The 21,227-nt window shown below is 41.4% G+C and overlaps 1 protein-coding gene and 1 long non-coding RNA gene across 2 annotated transcripts; one reads left to right on the forward strand and one right to left on the reverse strand.

The window, feature by feature from the left end:
• The first annotated feature begins 356 nt into the window (after positions 1-356).
• gba2 (glucosidase, beta (bile acid) 2) lies at positions 357-20,570 on the forward strand. The gene is made up of 18 exons (XM_026162281.2): positions 357-562; positions 689-1,356; positions 6,253-6,344; positions 6,612-6,727; positions 8,650-8,868; positions 9,630-9,869; positions 10,051-10,153; positions 11,369-11,522; positions 12,823-12,948; positions 13,287-13,471; positions 13,717-13,821; positions 13,919-14,026; positions 14,411-14,562; positions 14,670-14,776; positions 16,867-17,009; positions 17,231-17,346; positions 18,232-18,423; positions 19,672-20,570. The coding sequence occupies exons 2-18, from the start codon at positions 1,163-1,165 to the stop codon at positions 19,870-19,872; spliced, it is 2,553 nt and encodes an 850-aa protein (XP_026018066.2). The 5' UTR covers positions 357-562; positions 689-1,162; the 3' UTR covers positions 19,873-20,570.
• On the reverse strand, positions 7,149-8,117 carry LOC145421203 (uncharacterized). Its single transcript, XR_013902510.1, has 3 exons — positions 7,989-8,117; positions 7,852-7,913; positions 7,149-7,579 (listed from the first exon to the last, which is right to left on the reverse strand). It is a non-coding gene; the product is annotated as an uncharacterized LOC145421203 (long non-coding RNA).
• Positions 20,571-21,227: the final 657 nt, after the last annotated feature.

Below are 21,227 nucleotides of genomic sequence, written 5' to 3' on the forward strand. Positions count from 1 at the left end.
ACAGTGTCAAGTAGAACTTAAATGAATAGTTGAAGACCAGAATGACTCCACTCCCCCTTTTCCGTCTAAATGGTATGGTCTCCACCGGAGGCTTTTTTTTTTTTGGCTTGCACTCTCGTTCCTACTATACCCAGAGTCAGCTTTGTCAGGCATTATTAACTGCTATTTATTACTCCGTGTAATCGTAACAGTTAACGCTTCCTCTGTTAGATCTAATAAAAAGTTAGTGCTCTGATTGAAGCTTGGCGCTATCGAGTTTATAAAAAGGGGCGCTATCAGAACGTGGCTTGAGAATATTGATGCCTGATAGACAACGAAAGGGGCAAAGGTTTCTCGATATCTATGACAGGCAAAAAGGTTTTGCATACTGGGCGCCGAGCTAGCAGAAGCTACAGGCACTTCACTGAGATCCGCTCGAGTCTGGATATGGATAACGCTGTCCCTCTGGCATTTTCAAACTCATTTTTATGCGTCTCTTGCTCTTAGAAGCGGGCTAACTTGTAAAGTCGCATTCTGTTGCACGGCTTTAAAGCAAAGAGGCGTTCCGTGGTCACCGTTTAAGGTGCGATTATATTGTGTGTTTTCGGCGTTGCAGCTAACCGGCTGTTACTTGATGTTGGCCCCCTGAATGTGCACAGTGTAAATGTGATTGCCGCATTTTAACCATTGCTTTTTGTTCTGTTCTTAGGTGTTCCGGCTAAAAAATTCTGCTGGTATTTCGCCGTCAGCTATCCATCCACCCATCCGTCGGTGCTGACAGCTGCATATCCACATCCGGACTCAGTGCTGAGGAGTGGGTGGGGAGGGGGTCGACCAAAACAGAAATCAAAGGGTGGGGGGTTGCATCAAGACGCCCATGAGGATATGAAAACACTGGATGAATGCTACAACTAAAGAATGGCACAGGAACTTCCAACTTAAATTTGGATTCATTCATTGAGCAAGCCTTAAGAGCTTATCAGTGGAGAACAGGTTTAACCCACTGGAATGACACCGGCGCTTTTATTACTCCTGAAACCTGTGACTGACTACCACATTAGTGGTTTTGGTCCGTGGTGAGGGCACTGTAAGCTGGCTCTGGCTACAATAGTTGTTGGCAACTCCCTGCTTGTAAGTGTTTCAAGACCTGAAGTTTCATTGTCATTGTTTAAAAGTCTGCAAAATGACTTCAGAGTGGAGTGAGAAATCCACAGCAGACCTCATGAGCAGGTATGTCTCCAAGGAAATGGGATACAATGTGCCCAAGGAAGGTTGGCGTATCTGTCTGGCGCACGAGTTCAAGGAGAAGAGAAAGCCCTTTCAAGCAAAAGACGTCTCTCTGGCCAACATCTGGGGGCATATCGGCCTTGGAGTCAGGTTAGATCTTTTTCTCAGCACACCCTGCCTGCTTCATGTTACACCTCAATGCAGCCAGCCTTTTTATTATTCACTTTACAATATTCATGTTAACATGGTGGAGAGCCATGGGAGGCATCAGACTATAGTGTCACGTTTCTCAGATCACACCTGAGCGCAAGCCTGCAAGTGCAGTGTTGACCTGAAAATGTTACTGGTGCTTCTCTGAAAATTAAGCATCAAGACGGCCAGCTGCAGGAGTCCATTTTTTTTAGTTTCTTCTGCAGTGCTCCCAGCCCATCAGTTTAGTTTACTCTGGAGCAAAATCCCAAATGATGCTCACAAAAATCTTATTTACATAAGTTGAACTTTTTTGTTGCAATACATACAAGTTCAGCAGTAATGCAAAATGTTCTAAGGGTTTCCTGTGTTAATAAATATAGTAGTTAAACCTCTTTTCCTATGGTCTGTCAACTCTGGTTCCAGGTCAGTGCCAAGTTCAAAGTGCATGTCATTTATGGCTCTTTGACTTTAAAACCTCTGTAGCAATAAAGGCAGCGAGCGAGGTTAAGCATTCACCATCCCACAAACATGATCTTAATGCTCTTAATGTTGCCTCCACCTAGAGAGAAATATCCAGCCTGGCCTTCAACGCCTGTAGTGACTGTTTTTTCTGAAACCTGCTGATATCTGAGATGCAAAGTAGTACATTCTGCAGCTTTAGTGGACTGTACAGCCAGCTGTGGTACTGTTTAAATCCTGACAATGTGCCTTGACGAAGGAGTATGTGTCTGTCAGAGTGACTCTGCGAGGCTCACCAGTCATTAGGACTGCTCCTTGACTTGGGAAAGAAAAGAAAAGCTAGCTAGTTTCCCTACAACTTAATTGGCACACTGTGTGACACAGTGGACGGTTTTTCAGACTCACTGTGGAAAAGATGCCCGTTTGAGCTCACACAGCTTAGGTTGAGGTTCACAGACTGGTCTGCATTCATAGATCTGCACCAGAGTCTGGCCATTGTTTGCTTTTGTACAGAATAACAAAATCCTGACAATGGCCTACCCTGCTGTAGCTTCAAATAACATTGTTTAACAAATCCTTTTCACCCTGACTGGAGCTGTATTGATAGACCATTGTTCTACCTCTGGTTTGAACTCTGCTCTGAAGTTATTGTTTGGAACTACACTGTCATGCACAGCAGTTCTGCTGTCGCACAGGATCTTCCTCACAGCAAGTAGAAAGCTCTCTGTGGCTGAAACCTTAACAATAATTCTGGTCTGTTTCCTATTTTAATGCTGCACAAGTGTTGTTTGTAATTCAATTAAAAATGTATTCATATAGCTCACCTGACTGCAAACAATAACCGCAGATGGTTGCCCCTCCCTGAGCCTGGCTCTGCCCGAGGTTTCTTCCTGATAAAGAAAAGAGTTTTTTCTCCCCACTGTTAGATAAGATAAGATAAGATAACTCTTTATTGTCATTGCACAGTCATACATAGTACAGTAGTACAATGAAATTGGAAAAACTGTCCTACGTCGGCACTACATATAACACAACACGACACGATATGACACATCACAACGCAACAAACAACACAACACAGTATATTAACTTAGTATAAAAAAGAAGAATAAGTGTATGTGTATTGCACACTGTTATTATTGCACATTAATTATTATTGCACCTTGTTATAAATATAAATATTATTGTTATTGTTTTAAACATTGTTACCTCCCCCCTAAAAAAGTCCAGGGAGGTATCCAGTCAGGTCAGCTATTTACATTGATCAGGGCTATTGCCCTGTTGTAAAAGCTGTCCTTGAGTCTATTTGTTCGGGACCTCAGCAGCCTGAACCTCCTGCCAGACGGCAGCAGCTTAAACACCCGGTGTCCTGGGTGTGTGCAGTCCCGTAGGATGCTGCGTGCCCTCTTGAGACAGCGAGTGCTGTACAGGTCCTTCAGGGAGGGACGAGGATGTCCAATGATTTTTTGGGCCATGTTGATGACCCTCTGGAGCGCCTTTCTGTGTGCTGTGGTGCAGCTGGAGAACCACACACCGATGCAATATGTCAGCACACTTTCAATGGAGCAGCGGTAGAAGACGGTCAGCAGCTCCTTCTTCAGGTCCATTTTTCTGAGGATTCTCAGAAAGTGGAGACGCTGTTGGGCCTTCTTTAAGACCGCAGAGGTGTTAGAGCTCCATTGGAGGTCTGTGTCTATGTGCACACCCAGAAACTTGAAACTGGAGACCCTTTCCACGCACTCCCCGTTGATGCTGACAGGCTGCAGCTCGGACTTCCTCCTTCTGAAGTCAACTACCAGTTCTTTTGTCTTGGTGGTATTGAGGTCCAGGTTGTTATCTGCACACCAATCTGACAGCCTCTGAACTTCAGCTCTGTATGCAGTCTCATCTCCCCCTGAGATGAGCCCCACCACGGTGGTATCATCTGCAAACTTGATGACTGTGTTGTCTGGGTGGGAACTAACACAGTCATGTGTGTACAGAGTGTACAGTAGGGGACTCAGTACACAGCCTTGTGGAGAGCCGGTGTTGAGGCTGAGGGCTGAGGAAAGATGAGGCCCCACTCTAACTCTCTGTACACGGTCTGAGAAGAAGTCTCTGATCCAGCGGCAGGTGGTGGAAGGAAGTCCAATTTCCAGCAGTTTAACTATTAGTCTGTCCGGGAGTATCGTATTGAAAGCAGAGCTAAAGTCACCAAAGAGCAGCCTGGCGTAACGGCCCTGCACTTCCAGGTGAGAGATGGTGGTGTGGAGCGTTGTAGCATCTTCAGTTGATCTGTTAGCTCTGTATACAAACTGGAGCGGGTCAAGTGTGGGTGGCAGGCAGGACATGATGTGACGTCGGACCAGTTTCTCGAAGCACTTCATTATAACAGGTGTTAGAGCAACTGGTCGGTAGTCGTTGAGGCTGCTAATGTTAGTACGCTTTGGCAGTGGGACAATTGTGGCTGACTTTAGGCACGGCGGGATGCAGGACTGGGACAGTGAAGTGTTGAAGATCTTAGTGATGACCCCAGCCAGATGGTCTGCACACTCTTTTAGGACCTTTGCGGTTACCCCATCTGGTCCGGTGGCCTTCCTGGGGTTCACTGCCCTCAGTGTGCGCCTCACCTCATATTCCTGCACTATGAGGCTTGGGCTGCTGCTGCTGTCCGATGTTTTTGCTGCTGCTGCCTCTGGTCCCTTCACCTCAAAGCGTGCGAAGAAGTGGTTCAGCTCCTCCGCAAGCTCTGCGTTACCCTCAGTCAACGTGGTATTGCCAGGTTTGTAGTTGGTTAAGTGCTGAACTCCCTGCCATACCTGTCGTGAGTTTTTGGTGCTGAAGTGGTCTTCGATCCTTCTCTTGTACGCTGCCTTGGCCTCTCTGATGCCTCTTTTCAACTCAGATCTGGCTGCACTGTACTGCATACCATCACCGGATCTAAAAGCGGTGTCACGTTGCTTCAGCAGGACCTGGACCTCTTTAGTCATCCAGGGTTTCTGGTTGGAATACACCCGGAGACGTTTGTCCACAGTGACACTGTTGACACAGAAGTTAATATATGAGAGCACTGATGTTGTGTGCTCTTCAAGGTCCTGATGTTCGAACACGCTCCAGTCCGTGTTTTCAAAACAGTCCTGTTGCCAAAGTACTTGCTCATAGGAGTTCATATGATTTTTTTTTGGTTTTTTTTGTTATCGTAGTCTTTACCTTAAAGTATAACTTGCCTGTTGAGGCAACTGTTGCTGTGATTTAGCTTTGTATAAATAAAATGGAATTGAAATGGATTGGGCTCAGCGGGGCAGTCATTTGCTGCGACCATTTGGGCTGAGGGGAGGGAGATAGAAGAAAAGACACACACTGTGGAAAATGATTTTAAATGAACAACTTCCTATATTAAAGACCACCTAAACTGACATCATAACGATGTAAAACATTAACCTTTATGACAAAGAACTGAGGTGGTCTTTTGTGCTAAAAAACTCATATTTGCAACTTGTGTGACATCCCATCATCGGGGTCTCTGCGGCTCACCACCTTGGCTTAAAAAGGTATTCTTTGATGACTGCCACTGCAGATGCCTATATCTCAAACAACATAAAAGACTCAGCCAGGGTGCTGCTTTGCTGATTGCTGTCTTCCCCTCAGAGAGGGTTCTGTGCTCAGGCATCCAAATAGAGAAGCCAATAAAATGTAACAAATTGCAGCGTGTACAGAGTTGATCACAGAGTCACTGGTTTTGTTCAGCAACCCGTCAGCTTGCTGCAGATTTATCATGGTCATTTCCCCAAAGCTCTTCAAAGACCCTTCAAGAACACTCGAGGCTCAAAAGTCTTGACTTTTAAAATAAAAGCATAAAAACCCACTGTGCATTAAGAAAATGAGCTAAAAGCTAGAGACCGTAAATAAAGATGTCTTAGCTGTAAATGTATGTTAAATGTAACGAAGGCTCGTGCTAAACAAACAGTCTTGTGCTATAGATCTTAGATCAGAGTGCAAACAGATTAATGACTCAACTCTCAGGCTCTGAAAGCAGTTTGAATTCTTTTGTAACGTGGCCTAATTATTTGACAATGTATTCTTGCTTGAAAGGAAGTGCGGGCCCACCCACACATTTACACATGCTAGAATCCAACTGTCACTTCGACTACCTTTGCAGGCACTTCCGTTAAGCAGTTGCACAACTCTTTTTTTCTCACAGCATGCTGGTGTGTGCAAATTGTTTGATTCAGCTTTGGCTGAAAAGGTGCCTTTAACACAAAAACAAACGAGCAAGGAGAAAAGGCGTGCTCATGTGACTGACCTGGTAATTTTCTAAATCTCTGATTGTTAAAGCATTCCCAATCAATGCTCTTCAACAAAACCAGATCAGTGTCTCAGTATTTCTAGATATTCCTGTTGCTTGTGTTCATCCAGGTATCTAAAGTTTTGGTACAAGAAGACGCAGGTGGAAAAGAAGGCTCCGTTCATTGATATGTTTGGTGCCCAACCCTTACGCCAAATCTACGGTGAGTGTTTTTACAGACTGAGGCTCAAATTTTTTTTGCAACTTTTTATGATAAATCTTAACATAAAACACAGTTCTGTTTACTTTAAATATAATCATGATCAATAGTGTGCAAACAAATTGGGATCATTGAGAACCTGTTGAAGTCTCACAGTAGGAAATACTTTGCAACCTCACGGAGAGCGACGAGTGTGTTTGTAGACTTTCCTGTCATGCTGCTTAGGATTATGCAGTTTTTGCAATGTTGACTCTGTTCTCTGATTTACAGGTGCTCCACTTGGCGGCATTGGAGGAGGTACCATCACAAGAGGTTGGAGGGGGGAGTTCTGCAGATGGCAACTTAATCCTGGGATGTACCACTACAAAACAGTCATACCCAATCAGGTGATTACAGTGGCTGACATGACAGGATGAATTCTGTAATGAACTGAAAAAACAAAAACAAATTGGATTACAATGCATTTTTGTTTCTTTGGAAGTCAGAAAATAATTTCCTCCTATTGCTGGCAGAGTCTCAGTTTACAAATAAGTACCTGCTTATCAGCTGGTGTAGATATCATAAAAACATAAAAAGCTGTACAATCCATTTTCTCATGCAGTAACTACATTGAGCTAGAATGTTTTGAGAGAGGGTGTGACTCCACGGTACTGGAACAACCCGCACACGTGTTTTTATTGTCACGAGTGTAGCAAGTACATAAGCTAAAATAATTTAAGTTGGTTATGAATAGTTGGGCTAATTCAGAAGATATCAGATTCGGCTCTAGGAGGTGAGTGAAGTACAATAAACGTACAACCACAGATATTGTGATTACAATTGTTATTTATAGTGAAAATAAAGTGCAATTACCAAACACCAATATTTACAAAATCTGCAGACAAGGAAAAAATAAAACAATTCAAGCTTGTAAAATATCCGCTGCACGGCAGTGCAGGAACCTCGTCCAACCTCTGGCAACAATGTCCATAAAGTTTATTTCATGAGTGATATAAGTCCAACGCGTATGACAGTCTAGACAGGTTGAAATTTGAAGTAGGATGATCAGCACTAAGATTCCAAAGCTGAAATCTCAGAAGTGAGATTTAGGGGACTAAACCAAGAGGGGAGAGTGTAGGCCGCAGCAGCCTCCTACCAGACCGCAGGAAGTTGTAGCTGGGGTTCTGGCTCGTTGGGCCTAGCTCGCCATCCAAAGTAGTGGTGTCGCTGTGGTCTCTCCAGGGCACCACTAGCCTGCACTATAATCACAAAACCACTATTAGCAAAATTCATCTAAACTTCCCAAGCTAGCTTTAGTTCCAGTGTACACATAAAATCCATGAGAAAATACAACAAATACATATCCAACCATTGTAATGAATTAAAACAAATGACAATCTCAAATAACAAAACTACAGCCACATAAAGTGAGAGCAGTAGTAATGCAGTAAGCCTCAGCCATCCCATCAGCTAATAGCACTGACATACTGATACAGGTTACAAATACAAACAAACATTCAGACTCACTCACCATTCACTACGTGCGATGTCACATACGAGCCCCACGCATCTACCCACGGCGGTATCAAAATACTGTTGAACGCAATCCACAATTAATTCAAAAACAAGCCAAGATAGTAAACAGCGAAAAGCGCTCGCCCCACGTACCTGTTGCTTCCATCCGCTAACGCCTCTCCCCCGCGTCGTTTCGAGGCGACAACCCGGAAGGCATATATCGGTGCCTCGCGAATGTGATTGGTCACAACAGGCATGTGCAGCCTCGCGGCGTGGCGTGCGTCATGACGCACGATGCCTTCACAGACACGCTCCGGTTGGAATTTAAGATTCCAATTTAGTTATAGACGCAGTTCTTTTTATTTTTATGTGGGTTACACGAGCACTATTGTTGTCTTCATCTCAGTGTGCAAATGGCAGCTGGGAGCACTTTCGCCTTGAGAAATATCACAATGTAGAATGACAAGGCAGACAAAGTAAGCACTTTCTTGCTTAGATGACATGAGAAAAATATTTGAGCTGTAACTTCAGTGGTCACTGGGAAACAAACTGCACTCGTAGAATCAGTCAAACCTGATTTTAAAAATGCTTAAAAGGTTTGGTGTATTTGCTCCAGGTTTTAAAAGCTTCTCATCAAGACTTTATGGCTTTACTAATAGCTTACATTTGGGCATCTCTGGCTAATGCCTACAACACTGAACAAACTGAGTTTTTTTTTTTTTGTAATGACTGTGCAAATGTTTTGTCTCCAAAGACATACCATAAAACGATTATCTGTCAACATGTCCCTCTTCTCATTTTTCTGTGTTCACAGTTCACTGTGTGTTTGCGTCGTGAAGGAAAAACTGTTTACCAGCAGGTGTTATCTGTAGAGCGTCCACCTACATTACAAGGCTGGAACTGGGGCTACTGCGGGGAGTACGCCTTCTATCACGCCTTGTATCCTCGCGCCTGGACGGTTTACGACCTGCCAGGACAGAACGTCACCCTGACCTGCAGACAGATTTCCCCAGTCATCCCTCATGATTATCAGGTAACCTACAGTTGAACTCCCTCCTTTATTGCACTCAATTTGTAATTTTTACAAGGTAAAAAGCTGGTAAACTGCCGTTAAAGTGCTTAAAAAAAGTCCACTATTACCCAACAAATCAAGTACACCAGCGGTCCCCAACCCCCGGGCCACGGGCCGGTACCGGTCCGTGAGTTGTTTGGTACTGGGCCGTGAGACTTGAGGCTCGGGTGGGAAATTTATGGTTTTCAGAGTTTTTACCGTTAACTCTGTTTCCCTCGGTCTTTCCTGTGTTGTAGTTGTGTGTCTTGTGTAAATATTTATTTCAAAATGATACCATAGCGACCAGAGAGCATTAAGGCTCAGAGAAGAGGATGTTACTCTCAGTGTTGTTGGCGTGTTTCAGGAGGACGCTGCTAATAAAGTTACACAATTACACAGTGAATTTGTGCTTATTATTATATTTACAAAATACAGTTTTTATCTTGGTCGTATCATTTTATTTTGTTGTATTTAACTGCGACACCTTAAAGGCCCGTCCGTGAAAATATTGTCTGACATTAAACCGGTCCGTGGCACAAAAAAGCTTGGGGACTGCTGAACTACACCATACCACACCACGGTATTTATAAAAAAACAAACAGGGATGATCACAGGTGCTGCACAGTGAAACCACGCATAAAAAGACGGATGAACAGGATGTTCATTAGCAGATTATATGTTCTAATAAGGAATAATACTGATGTGTTAAGGTTAACTCATCATCTACATCTACATCCTCTCAGGACTCAAGTCTCCCAGTTGCAGTATTGGTGTGGGACATAGAGAACAAGAACGAGTACGATCTTGATGTCTCGATTATGTTTACCATGGTCAACGGATCAGGACAAAAGGACGACAAGTGTGGCGGACACTGGAATGAACCATTTCACCTGGAGAAGGAGGGGGAGGCGGTGTCTGGGGTCCTACTTCATCACTGTACTGCAGTGAACCCTTACACTCTGTGCATCGCAGCCCGAGAGCAGGTATGATTTTTAGCAGCTGTAAGAAGGTTTTTGTGCTAAATAGGCGTACAAGTATTTCCCTGGGAATGAACTCTGGACTTTTAACAATAGTCTCTGTTGTTTGGAAATGTAATCTGTTGGTATTAATGAGTATTAATCTTTAGATTTGCCAACAAGAGTGTGTTTGTGTGCACGTTACCAGTCTGACAGGGAGATCAGCCACCAGACAGCGTTCAGTCCAAAGGGACCCTGCTTCAGTCTGTGGAACGACCTCATCGATGATGGACGGCTGGACTCTCCTACAGGTCAACACTTAGAAAAATATACTGTGCAGAGAGGAGACGGATGTCTAAAAAGTAGAATGAAACAAGATTAATGCTAAATAAATCTCCACTGTGGCATTAAAATTAGTGAAAGAGAATACAAAATGTTTTATAGATTTTAGTGTAACCATATTTAAAGTAGCTTAAAAAGATGTGGAATGAAAGAAAACAGTAGTGTGTGAATCAAATTTTATTTGATTATAGTTATTTATTAAATTGTGAGTCATCTTTGCAGGCATACTTGCCAACCTTGAGACCTCAGAATTAGGGAGACATTCAAAAAAGAAGGGGAGGGGCATACATATACATATGCATACACATATACAAATTTTTTTTAAAGTAAGTTAAATGTCACCGTTATTAGCCTACTGTCCCCCAGCTGGGGCTGTCCAAATTCAGAGGCTGCATCCACCTGTGGACCCGGCCTTTGTGGTCTAAGTGGGCCGGGTCCTCCGAAAGCCGGGTAGGCCAGTAGTGAGTGACTGTGACGATCTCGCCTTTAGAATTACGTCATGAGCTCTCTTGGTGGAGCTCCTTGCTATCTAAATATAACCGGACGCTGACGTAAATTCTCGACTATCTTACACTTCTGTTTAATCAGTTTTCTGTTTGACGTTTATTCAGCTGTGTGAAAACCCGGAGGAACCCTCCTGAGGGATTAATAAAGATTTATTTAATCTAATCTAATAACTTTAATCTCAGCCAAACCGATTTACTCAGGAACAAATAATAGTAATATTAAAACTAAGTAGCTTCCGCCATTGTTGGAAACTGGAATTGGCTGGGATGAATGAATGAATGAATTCTGGGATACGGTTTTTCATTTTTTTCATTTTTGTTCTCCGGGTGGAAAATCAGGAGAAATTTGGGAGAACGGTGGCTCTAGGAGATTTTCAGGAGGGTTACTGAAATTGGTGATTCTCCCGGAAAAATCGGGAGGGTTGGCATGTATGGTTGTAGGACAAATGGTCTTCTAAAGCCACATTCCAGTCCTCCAAGTACAACCCTGGATTAGTTTCATATCTTTTCTCACACTTGCTGTCATTTCTTTACTTTTCTCTCTTTAAAAAAACACAAAATTACTTTAAGACACTGAAAACAAATTATATTATTTTATTTTCGTTCTCTCTAAAGTCATCTCTGAAATATTAGAGTTTACAACAAGTCATTAACCTCTTGTCTGTCTTCCCTCTGCAGGATCCAGTCCACCAACAGTTAAAGGAGAAAAGGTAGCTGCGGCAGTAGCTGTGGGCTGCTCGGTGCCAGCTCAGGGCCATAACTCACTGGAGTTCTGCTTGGCCTGGGACATGCCCAAAATTACCTTTGGGTCTCGGGAGAAGGGGCACATGAGGTAGCTCAAACACAAAAAGGAAATACACAGACAGTATGTTGCTTTTATAAAAGACAAAAATGTCACCAAAATGTGCTGGAAGGCTTAATACTGCATTTTTCAACTATGGGCTACTTTGTAAAGAAGCACTTTATCTTTTTAGCGTGTTTCCTGTGTTGTGAGTCTTTGCTGTTGCTAAATGTAAAACAGCTTGTTTGAATTTTGCTTATTTATTATAACTACAGCAAAAAAGCATCTCTGAAGGTGATGGGCAACAAAATATACATTCATATATATTAGAGCAGGGCGATATGACCAAAAATATTTATCACGATATACATTTGAAAATTTGCGATAACGATATAACTGACGATATAATTGACACTAGACAAAGTACTTTACAACTCCACAACTTTATTTGTGCAAAAAAAAAAAAAAAATCAACGTATTTTCACTTAAACAAGCAGCTGTTTTTTATGTGCATTAAAGTTATATAAAAATTTTAAAATGCAAATTCCTTACTGACAGTTTAACCAAAAGGCATTTCCAGTGGGAATTGGCCAACATGTCCTCAGCATAACCATGTATAATATCCACAAAACTTAAAAAGAGGTTATACACACAATACGGTAATATTATGTTGAAGCACAGTACGTATCACTCTGCAAGGCTCCTGCCTACGATGGCTGTAACGCTCCGACAATCCATCAAGTGGTGCGGGTTCGTAGCTTAGCAAAGTCGTACTGAAACGTTTGACAGATTTTCGAGCGCCGTGTACATAAAATCGTTTCAAGGTCATTAAACACAACCAGAATTCATACATAAAGCACACGGGATTATAAGGTAAGGGGCACTGTCGATTTTCAGAAAAATCAAAGGATTGATTTAAAGTGTGCCGTATTTTCCAAAAAACAAGGTAATAACGACGGCCCGCTAGCATGCTCTACCAAAAATAGTGCTTTGTTGTGTATCTGACGGACGAAAGCTAAACCAGTTCCACACCACTGAAGTTGCAGCATTTTTACAAACCAATTCTGGTTCATCCGTTTCATTCAACGACCGGCTTTCGCTCTTCTCATTCTGCGTCGCCGCCATGTGCGTATGAAAACAAAGGCACTGTGCATGCGCGTTCTACCCATATTCTATCGCCATATTTCATTTTCTCATCGTTGCCCAACATTATACCGGTATTACCGTGAACGGTATGATATGGCCCAGCCCTAATAAATACACACACACACACACACACACTGATTGTCTTGATGAGTGTGTAGGATTTTGAAACTTGGTTTTTTTTTTTGTTTTTTTTTATTGTTTGCAGGAGATACACTCGTTACTTTGGGACCACAGGAGATGCATCCCCCTCACTCAGCCATTATGCCCTAACACACTACAAGCAGTGGGAGAAAAGCATTGAGGAGTGGCAGAGACCCATACTGCAGGACAGGTGCTTTATTGCCCGTTATTGCACTGTGGACAGATACAGTTTAATGGCAGAGTTTGCTTCTTGTAGTATATTTAGAAAGCCATTTGTGGTGTTTTAATTTGCTTCATTGAATTTATTGAGTACAATTTCTTCCTTATTGGGCTCTTTGTTTTGTCATAGTGTATTTTATTTTGTTGAGCTCTATATTTAACTAGCTTTATCTAAAATTAGATTTTATAGCACTGAAAGCTTTGCAGGTCAGAAACATCTACAGCTAATATTAAATAAATGTGGTATATTAGTTCAGAACCTCAGTAGCTAAGCACTTTTTTACTTTCTATGTCTCTCATGCGCTGCAGTTCTCTACCTTCCTGGTATAAGTCAGCACTGTTTAACGAGTTATACTTTGTGGCGGATGGTGGGACCGTGTGGACGGAGATAATGGAGGATGTTGACATCAGTGGCGGCATACGTAGCGAGGACGGAGGTCTGCCAGCTCAACCCACTGTCATCAAGGAGTATGGACGTTTCGCTTACCTAGAAGGTAGGCAAGAAAAGGGGTGCAGGGAAGTTATGAAAAATGAAACTCATATCCTTCAACTGTGACATGTAGATGGTAACAATTAATTAAGTGCATACTAACATAAAAGTGTTACAGTTTAGCATTTGTTTTTTTGTTAAACAAAACATTTCCAGTTTTATGTTACTCTCACAGTCTGGGCTATTTTGTGTGTGTGTGTGTGTATGTATATAAGCTTGTGCTTTGACCACACATTACCTGTTTTCCAGGTCAGGAGTACAGAATGTACAACACATATGATGTGCACTTCTACGCCTCTTTTGCACTTATCATGCTGTGGCCCAAACTTGCCTTGAGTTTGCAGTACGACATTGGTGAGTGTAGTGTGCATTTTTATCTGTGGTCTTAAGCTTGTGTGTTTCATAAAGAGCCATCCTAAGACCTAGTTTTACAGCATTACCCTCTTCTCAGCTGGCAGTGTGGTTCAGCAAGACCTCACGGAGAGACTCCACCTAATGAGCGGACAGTATTCTCCCATCAAAACCAAAAATGTGGTGCCTCATGACATCGGAGACCCAGGTATGACAAAAGCAAAAACCTTACTTACATTTTATTTCCAACAAAGGCCTGTTGGAAGCAGCATGTCTATGAAATGGAATGTAGAGAGCTGTGCAACACACTTTATTTATTAAATATGACACCCGACGATGTCACAGTCATGTTGTAACCGGATGATATTGTTGTATTGTATTAAAATAATCTTAAATACCAGAGTTTTAGTATACCCCTTCCTTGCCCTTTGCGGGGAGTTGCAGTCTTTGAGTGCTCTTGTTAAAAAAATAAATAAAAGATTGATGGCTGGAGTACCTTTTAGGCAGTTATTTTTCAGTTCAGCCCTTAGCAGAATTAAAATCATCTTCCTGACACTTTCTATTATCGTTTCTTGAAACTTTTTTTCTTTAGATGACGAGCCCTGGGTGAGGGTGAATGCCTACCTCATTCATGACACCGCACACTGGAAGGACCTGAACCTGAAGTTTGTCCTGCAGGTATACAGGGACTTTCATCTTACCCAGGACAGGCAATACCTCCAGGACATGTGGCCCATCTGCCAGGTATAACTGGTGACATATTCTTAATTACACTGACTGCGAAGGATAATTCATTTTAGACATCGCATACAAAGGTGGATGTATATTAAATTTTTTTGTTTATCTATTAGGCAGTGATGGAGTCCGAGTTGAAATTTGACCTGGATGGAGATGGCCTAATAGAGAACTCTGGATATGCTGACCAGACCTATGATGGCTGGATAGTGACTGGACCAAGGTGAGAGTTGGACAATTAAAGTCATGTCAATTCAGTTTTATTTTTATTACTTAATGCCAAATCACAAAAACAGGCACCTCAAAATGTTGAATATTTTAAGGTAAAGACCATGCAGTAATAGAGAGAAACCACCAATGAGCAGATGACCCACTTTGAGCAACCACTTGGTGACAAATGAAAAGGGGAGGCAAAAAATCTTTTAACAGGAAGAAATCTCCATAAGAACCAGGCTCAGGGAGGGCAGCCATCTGCTGTAAGCAGTTAGCAATGAGAGGAGGGAGACGAGACAAAAGACACACTGTGGAAGACAGTCAGAGATTAATAATAACTAATGATTAAATGCTGAGTGATGTATAAACAGACAGAATGTCTTTATACACAAGTAAGAACACAGCAGCCCAGGCCTATTGCTGCATAATAGCATTATTGCACATGTGTATCACATCAATGATGTGTCTTTGTACTTGAAAACTGGGGGTCAGGGATGACCTGCGATGCAGAAGCTCCTCACAGATCTGAACTGGCTTCATTTGAGCTGGAAAATAAGGTTGTTTTTATTTTTCACTTGCTAATTTTGTGCTTCAAGATGACACTGAAAGAAAGTAGGCAAAGTACTAAACACACATCAGATGTACTAGTCCATTTTTTTAAATCTTGAAAGTTGTTGATTTTTGTTTTGTTTTGCAAGATGAATTCAGGAGTAGTAATTTTGAAATTTATACTGGCCAAACACTTAATTGGGTACACCACCAGCAACCTGAACTGTTGATACAAGGCAAGATGGAGCTATCCTTCCATGCTGATTTTTTGTGTTTGTTTGTTTCAACATTTTTATTTTAAACTTTAGATGTAAACAAAACAAGAAAATCAACATTTATCAAACTTGTATTTCATTCTGTACCTCAAGTTTCAGAAAGCCAGCTGGTGAAAGGAGACCAAATACAGTTATACTGATAAAGTTTGTCTAACAGACCATGAGTCACTTTTTCGTAGGATGTTTAACCAACGTCATTAACCATTCTTCAAAGGAAGGGGGCACTTTTCCTGGTCTTTCCTGGTCTTAGCAAGACCCGTTTAGCCTTGGTAAGAGGCAGGATGATGCTTTTTTTATATGGGGGGAGAAGTCGCAGTCAATGTTCTATGGTTATACTAACCATGGAAAGTTTTGGTGAGACGCGAAATGTTCTTTTCAGAACACTGAAAATGACCTCCAGGATATTTTCCCACCAGTCCCAAAGTGCTGGATAGCTCCATAGAATATGTAGAATCAAGGCACTCTGGCCATCACATCTCCAGCAATTGTCCATAGGAATCAAGGTTCATTTGTGCAACTGTTGCAGTGTTCAATACCACCTGTGGATTATCTTTAACTGGATGAATCTGCTGCCTATCTCCTTATACATGGTAATAATATTATGAAGACATGACTCCCATTCAGCTGGAGAAATGTCCACTGCCAGATCTTGGGCCTAGCAACCTTTAACGTTGGAAAGAGGGTCAGCTATCTGATCTTGCATTAAATGGTAGATCTTAGGGGTAATACCTTTACCAAAGGGTGATCTTGAAAGCAGTGCTTCCACAGGGCTGCCCGCAGGGCAACTCCTGGGACTTCCCAGCTATTTCAATAAAGAACTGCACATTTGGACATATCTCCAGAATCAATTGTGCTCCAAATTTTATATAGCTCAACAATCTGATTGAAGCCCAGGAAATGGTTTGTTCTGCAATAAAATAAATATGATACATAGAGGATGCCTGCCTTCCATGCTTTTTACACCAAATTCAGAGCCTGCCATCTGAATGTTGCAACAGAAATTGAGACTACTCAGACCAGGTTTCTCTTGTATACCATCAGTAATTTAAGCATATTCGTAATAATTTGGCTTTTAATCAAATATAGTGAGAATAAAATTTAGAGACAGATATTTTGGCTTTACATGCAAAGGTTTTGGGTAAATCTAAGTACTGAATCAGAAGTGATAACCAGATTTTTCTTTTATGTGGTCCAAAGTAGTTTGCATCTAACAAAGAAGTAATATTAGTAAAAAAATATTGACTCCAGTATAATTTTTTTTAATTTGTATTTTTAGTGCCTACTGTGGTGGTATGTGGGTGGCATCGCTCTGTGTGATGTGTAAAATGGCCAGACTGTTGGACAGCGAGGAGTTGTACCGTCACTACAAAGACCTGTTGGACAGAGGCAGTGCTGCTTTTGAGAAACTACTGTGGAACGGTGAGTCCAAACAATGTAGTCCTGACTTAAAATGTAATTCTTATGTTTTGGTCAGTGATGATGATAAAATGCACAAACAAATGCTTATTCTTAGGCTGGTAATAAAAAGTAATTCAAAGATGTCACATCTGTCTTTAGCTATTTTTAAATAATGTTTGACAGTGGACTGCTTGAAGACCTAAAGTGACTTCCCTTTTTGTTTCTCATCCCATCAAACACAGGCAAATACTACAACTATGACAGCAGTGGGAGAGATCTTTCTAACAGTGTCATGTCGGACCAGTGTGCTGGCCACTGGTTCCTGAGAGCATCTGGGCTGGGAGACGGAGAATTTCAGGCAAGTCTTTTATTGAGCTAGCATTAGTGTTCAGTTCAAGAGCGGTGTTTGTAAAAATGTGTTTATTATTTTATTGTTGTTTTGTGCTCTAGACTTTTGCAAGCTTAATGTGGGAGGAGCTAAATTGAAACATGTACACCAGAGTGGAGGAAATCTTTCCTAATCCTTCTGGAAAAATCACACCTTGCTGGAAACTGTTGTTAAAGTAAAGCTCATTCAGAGTTTAAAAATGTTCAAACTTCATTTCCAAGCCACTTTATACTGGAGAAACCCCCAACAATCAAACGAATCTCTGTGGTAACAGTGGGAAGGAAAAACTCCCATTTAACAGGACGAAACCTCCAACAGAACCAGGCTCACGATGAAATATTTCATCACTCATCCTAGTGATTTCTCCCACTAAAAACTCTACATTTAGATGAATAGAATCAACTTTCAGTTTTCTATTCAAGATTTTTTTTTTTAATCTTAATATTTTAAATTCCATTCTGAATTTAACAGGATGCCATGAAGAGAAGCTATTATGGGAGGAATGTCTTTTTATGTCCGGAAGATTGAAGGGAACGCTTGGGTTTTGACATTAAATGACTAGGCCTAAGTTTGACACATTTTGTAGCTGAAAAGCCACAACAGCTCTGACTTTACATTATTGATTTAAACTATCAAAAGATGTTGGTTTTTTTTTAATGGTTTCTTTTTTTAATTGTAATGCCTGCACTGTACTAACTCCCTAAAAACGAATTAAAAATAAGTACAATTGCAAATAAATAAAACATAATATCATGTCTTTTCTGTCTGCGGGACTCCAGAATACATGTATGTTACTCGAGGAATGTTTCTGAAGGAAGTTATATGGGTTAATCATTGCTTCTTCTCTTCTTTTAGGCCTTTCCAAAAGAAAAGATCCAAAGTGCACTAAAATCTGTGTTTGACTTGAATGTAATGAGCTTTGCTGGAGGCCAGATGGGGGCAGTCAATGGCATGCGCCCTGAAGGAGTCCCTGATCGCTCCAGTGTTCAGTCTGATGAAGTGTGGATTGGAGTTGTATACGGTCTGGCAGCCACAATGATCCATGAGGTATGATCGATCTATCAATCTTCATCTTTTCTCTTTTTCTTATATCATTTTTTTAAAAGCAGCATTTTCAAAATGTCACTCTGGGTCATGGATACACTGGACAGTTGTTCAGTCAGCAGGGATCATATGTACCTACACGTTTGATTTGTTGGATTTTTATGCTGGATGCCCTTCCTGATGCAACCTCCAAAGGGATTTGTCTCCTCCTGGGATCAAACCAGGGATCTTTTGCTTGTTAGGTGAATGTGTATACCAGCTCAAAATAACTAATAAAATAAAATAATCATATAGTGACGATCACAAAATACATAAATTCTTTTTTTTGTTTCTTTTTGTTTCTTTCTTTTTTCTTTTTTTCCCCAACAAAACACGTGAAGTGCTTTTTTCTTGCTTTTATAACAAGCTAAGGAGTTACTGGAATTGATAAACGGGTTTCTGTTAAAGCAGAAACCTGTTTATGTTATGGAATACTTTTTGATTCATGTGATTGTTTCCTGATTTCTAATGCAGTCTTTTTACTTAAATCTCAGCAAAGAGGCAATTAAGTGTCTTCTATGAAAATGTCTCAGTTACACAGGCCTAAAGACTGGTCGGCAACCCCCTGGCAACCGCTAGTCACTAGAGCGATTGCTGGAGGGACCGTGGAAGTGGTGTTGTTGTTGTTGATTTTTGTAGCCATTTAAAAAAATTGTGGTTTTGATTTTTGTGGCATGGAGTCTGACAACATCACATGTTGTCATGTTGTTCTACCTGCTCGGATTGCTTAGAATCCTGTCTGAGCAGGTACTATTTTTGTACCTGGTACCAGGTACTATCACCTAATGGAAAACCCTTAAAACTGTGGCAACCTGTGCCAAGTCGATCCAAGTGAGTGCTAATGAAAAAGGGGCTTTAGTTTCACTCCTGCTCAGTGTGTGTTTTCAGATATGTTGGTGCCTTTCTCAGGCAACCGTGAAAATCTGCTAGAGGCCAGAGCAATCATTAGGTTTTTGTTGCAGGGCCCTTTTTGTGACCATACCCAGCAACCAATAGCCATCCACTCAGGAGATGGTGATTTACATAGTGACAAGAGGTTGCCCATCAGTTTCTAGCCATGTGTGACTGAGGTACAAGCTGCACAATTAACATTTACTACCCTAAAAGTGACTTGATAATACTTGACAGTGTGGGTGTTTCTAAAGTTGTGGAGATATTGTGATCCTGAATTAAACACTACCTCAAGCCTGCAACTATTTGCCTTTTCCTCAGGGAATGCAGGAGGAAGGTATGCGTACAGCGGAGGGCTGCTACCGGACGGTGTGGGAGAAGCTGGGCATGGCCTTTCAGACCCCAGAAGCCTACTGTGAGAAGAATATCTATCGTTCTCTAGCCTACATGAGGCCTCTGAGCATTTGGGCCATGCAGCTCGCCCTGAACACTTCACAGAAGGATCAGACCACAACAGCTTAGACTGGAGTCACATACTGAACTAAGACCCGAGTCATTACAGGAGGGAACAGGAGTTCCTAGAAACTCTGCTGTAGCCACCACTTTGATCTGGACTGACACTTTGAGGTGCTGTTTAACTGTTTACAGACCCAGAATTAAATTTTCCCAAGTTTGTTTCACTGTAAATGTTTGAGGCTATGGTACCGGATTGTACATTTTCCTCTACAAAGACAGTAGGTGTGAAATAGTGATCATATTGTTAGGCAAGCACATTTGATTTTCTTTCTGTGTATGAAGTGTTAGCCAGGTAATAGCAAAAAATAAATGAATAAATCATAGCCTGTGTCTATTAAACAAATTACTTTGTTACAGAACATCAAAATACTGTTTGCATACACATAAAAAAGCAAACACTACACTTCGCTGTTCACAGTCATGGCTATAATACCTGCAACATGTTTATTATCTGATTTTCTTTATCCCCTCCCTTCATCCCAACTTGATTGCTGTACTAAGTGGTGTAATTTTTGATGAGTGGTTTTGGAGATTAAGCCTGTAGTGAAAAAAAAATTATATAAAATTTTTTTTTATATAGAATTTGGTGCATTCTTGTATGTTGACCAACTATATCTACAGTATATAAATGTGGCAGCAAAATTTTCCGTTTTGTAAAAATAGAATATTCATGACAATCATGCTGAATAAATGACTGAATAACATACAAGGAGATATTTGTTTTCCTTTTAATTAAGTATAGTTGGGTATATCTTTAAAACAGAATTATTTTTTTATTTATTTACATGTTTACTGAAACATCTTTTGATTAAAGCCTCTCACCTTTTGCTTCAAAGGATGCACATTTAAATTGGATGAAGTGTTTAGGTTGTTCATCTCCTTAACATTTGGATGTTGTGGCGCAATCGGTTAGCGCTTTCGCTTGTTAACCGAAAGGTTGGTGGTTCAAGCCCACCCAGGGACGATATCACTATTATTGCCAGGTGATGCAGAACGCTGCACAAACGTGCAGTGCAACTACTTCCTCGGAAAGCACTGGTGTTGTTTCACAATAGCGTCCATGCTAGACGCTGTCGTTTGATGAACGCAGTCAACCGTTTTATCAAGGGTGATATGCTTATTTGGATTGGTGTTGTTTGTCCGCAACTGCATACTGACTGCCACCCACGGACCATATAACTATTACTGCCAGGTAATGCAGAACGCTGCAAAAATGTGCAGTGCAGCTGCTGCCTCAGAATGCGATAGTGTTGTTTCACAATACTCTCAATGCTAGACTTGGTCGTTTGATGAACGCAGTCAACCGTTTTATCAAGGGTGATATGCATCTTTGGGGTGGTGTTGTTCGTCTGCAACTGCAT

This window comes from Astatotilapia calliptera, chromosome 3 (assembly GCF_964374335.1).
Source record: "Astatotilapia calliptera chromosome 3, fAstCal68.1, whole genome shotgun sequence".
NCBI classification, from domain to species: domain Eukaryota; kingdom Metazoa; phylum Chordata; class Actinopteri; order Cichliformes; family Cichlidae; genus Astatotilapia; species Astatotilapia calliptera.

Excerpts from the sequence above, each read along its gene's own strand:
- gba2 (XM_026162281.2), top strand. The coding sequence starts at position 1,163 with ATGACTTCAGAGTGGAGTGAGAAATCCACAGCAGACCTCATGAGCAGG. Across the intron at positions 13,472-13,716 it reads ACGTTTCGCTTACCTAGAAG|GTCAGGAGTACAGAATGTAC; the intron begins GTAGGCAAGAAA and ends CCTGTTTTCCAG. Across the intron at positions 13,822-13,918 it reads GAGTTTGCAGTACGACATTG|CTGGCAGTGTGGTTCAGCAA; the intron begins GTGAGTGTAGTG and ends CCCTCTTCTCAG.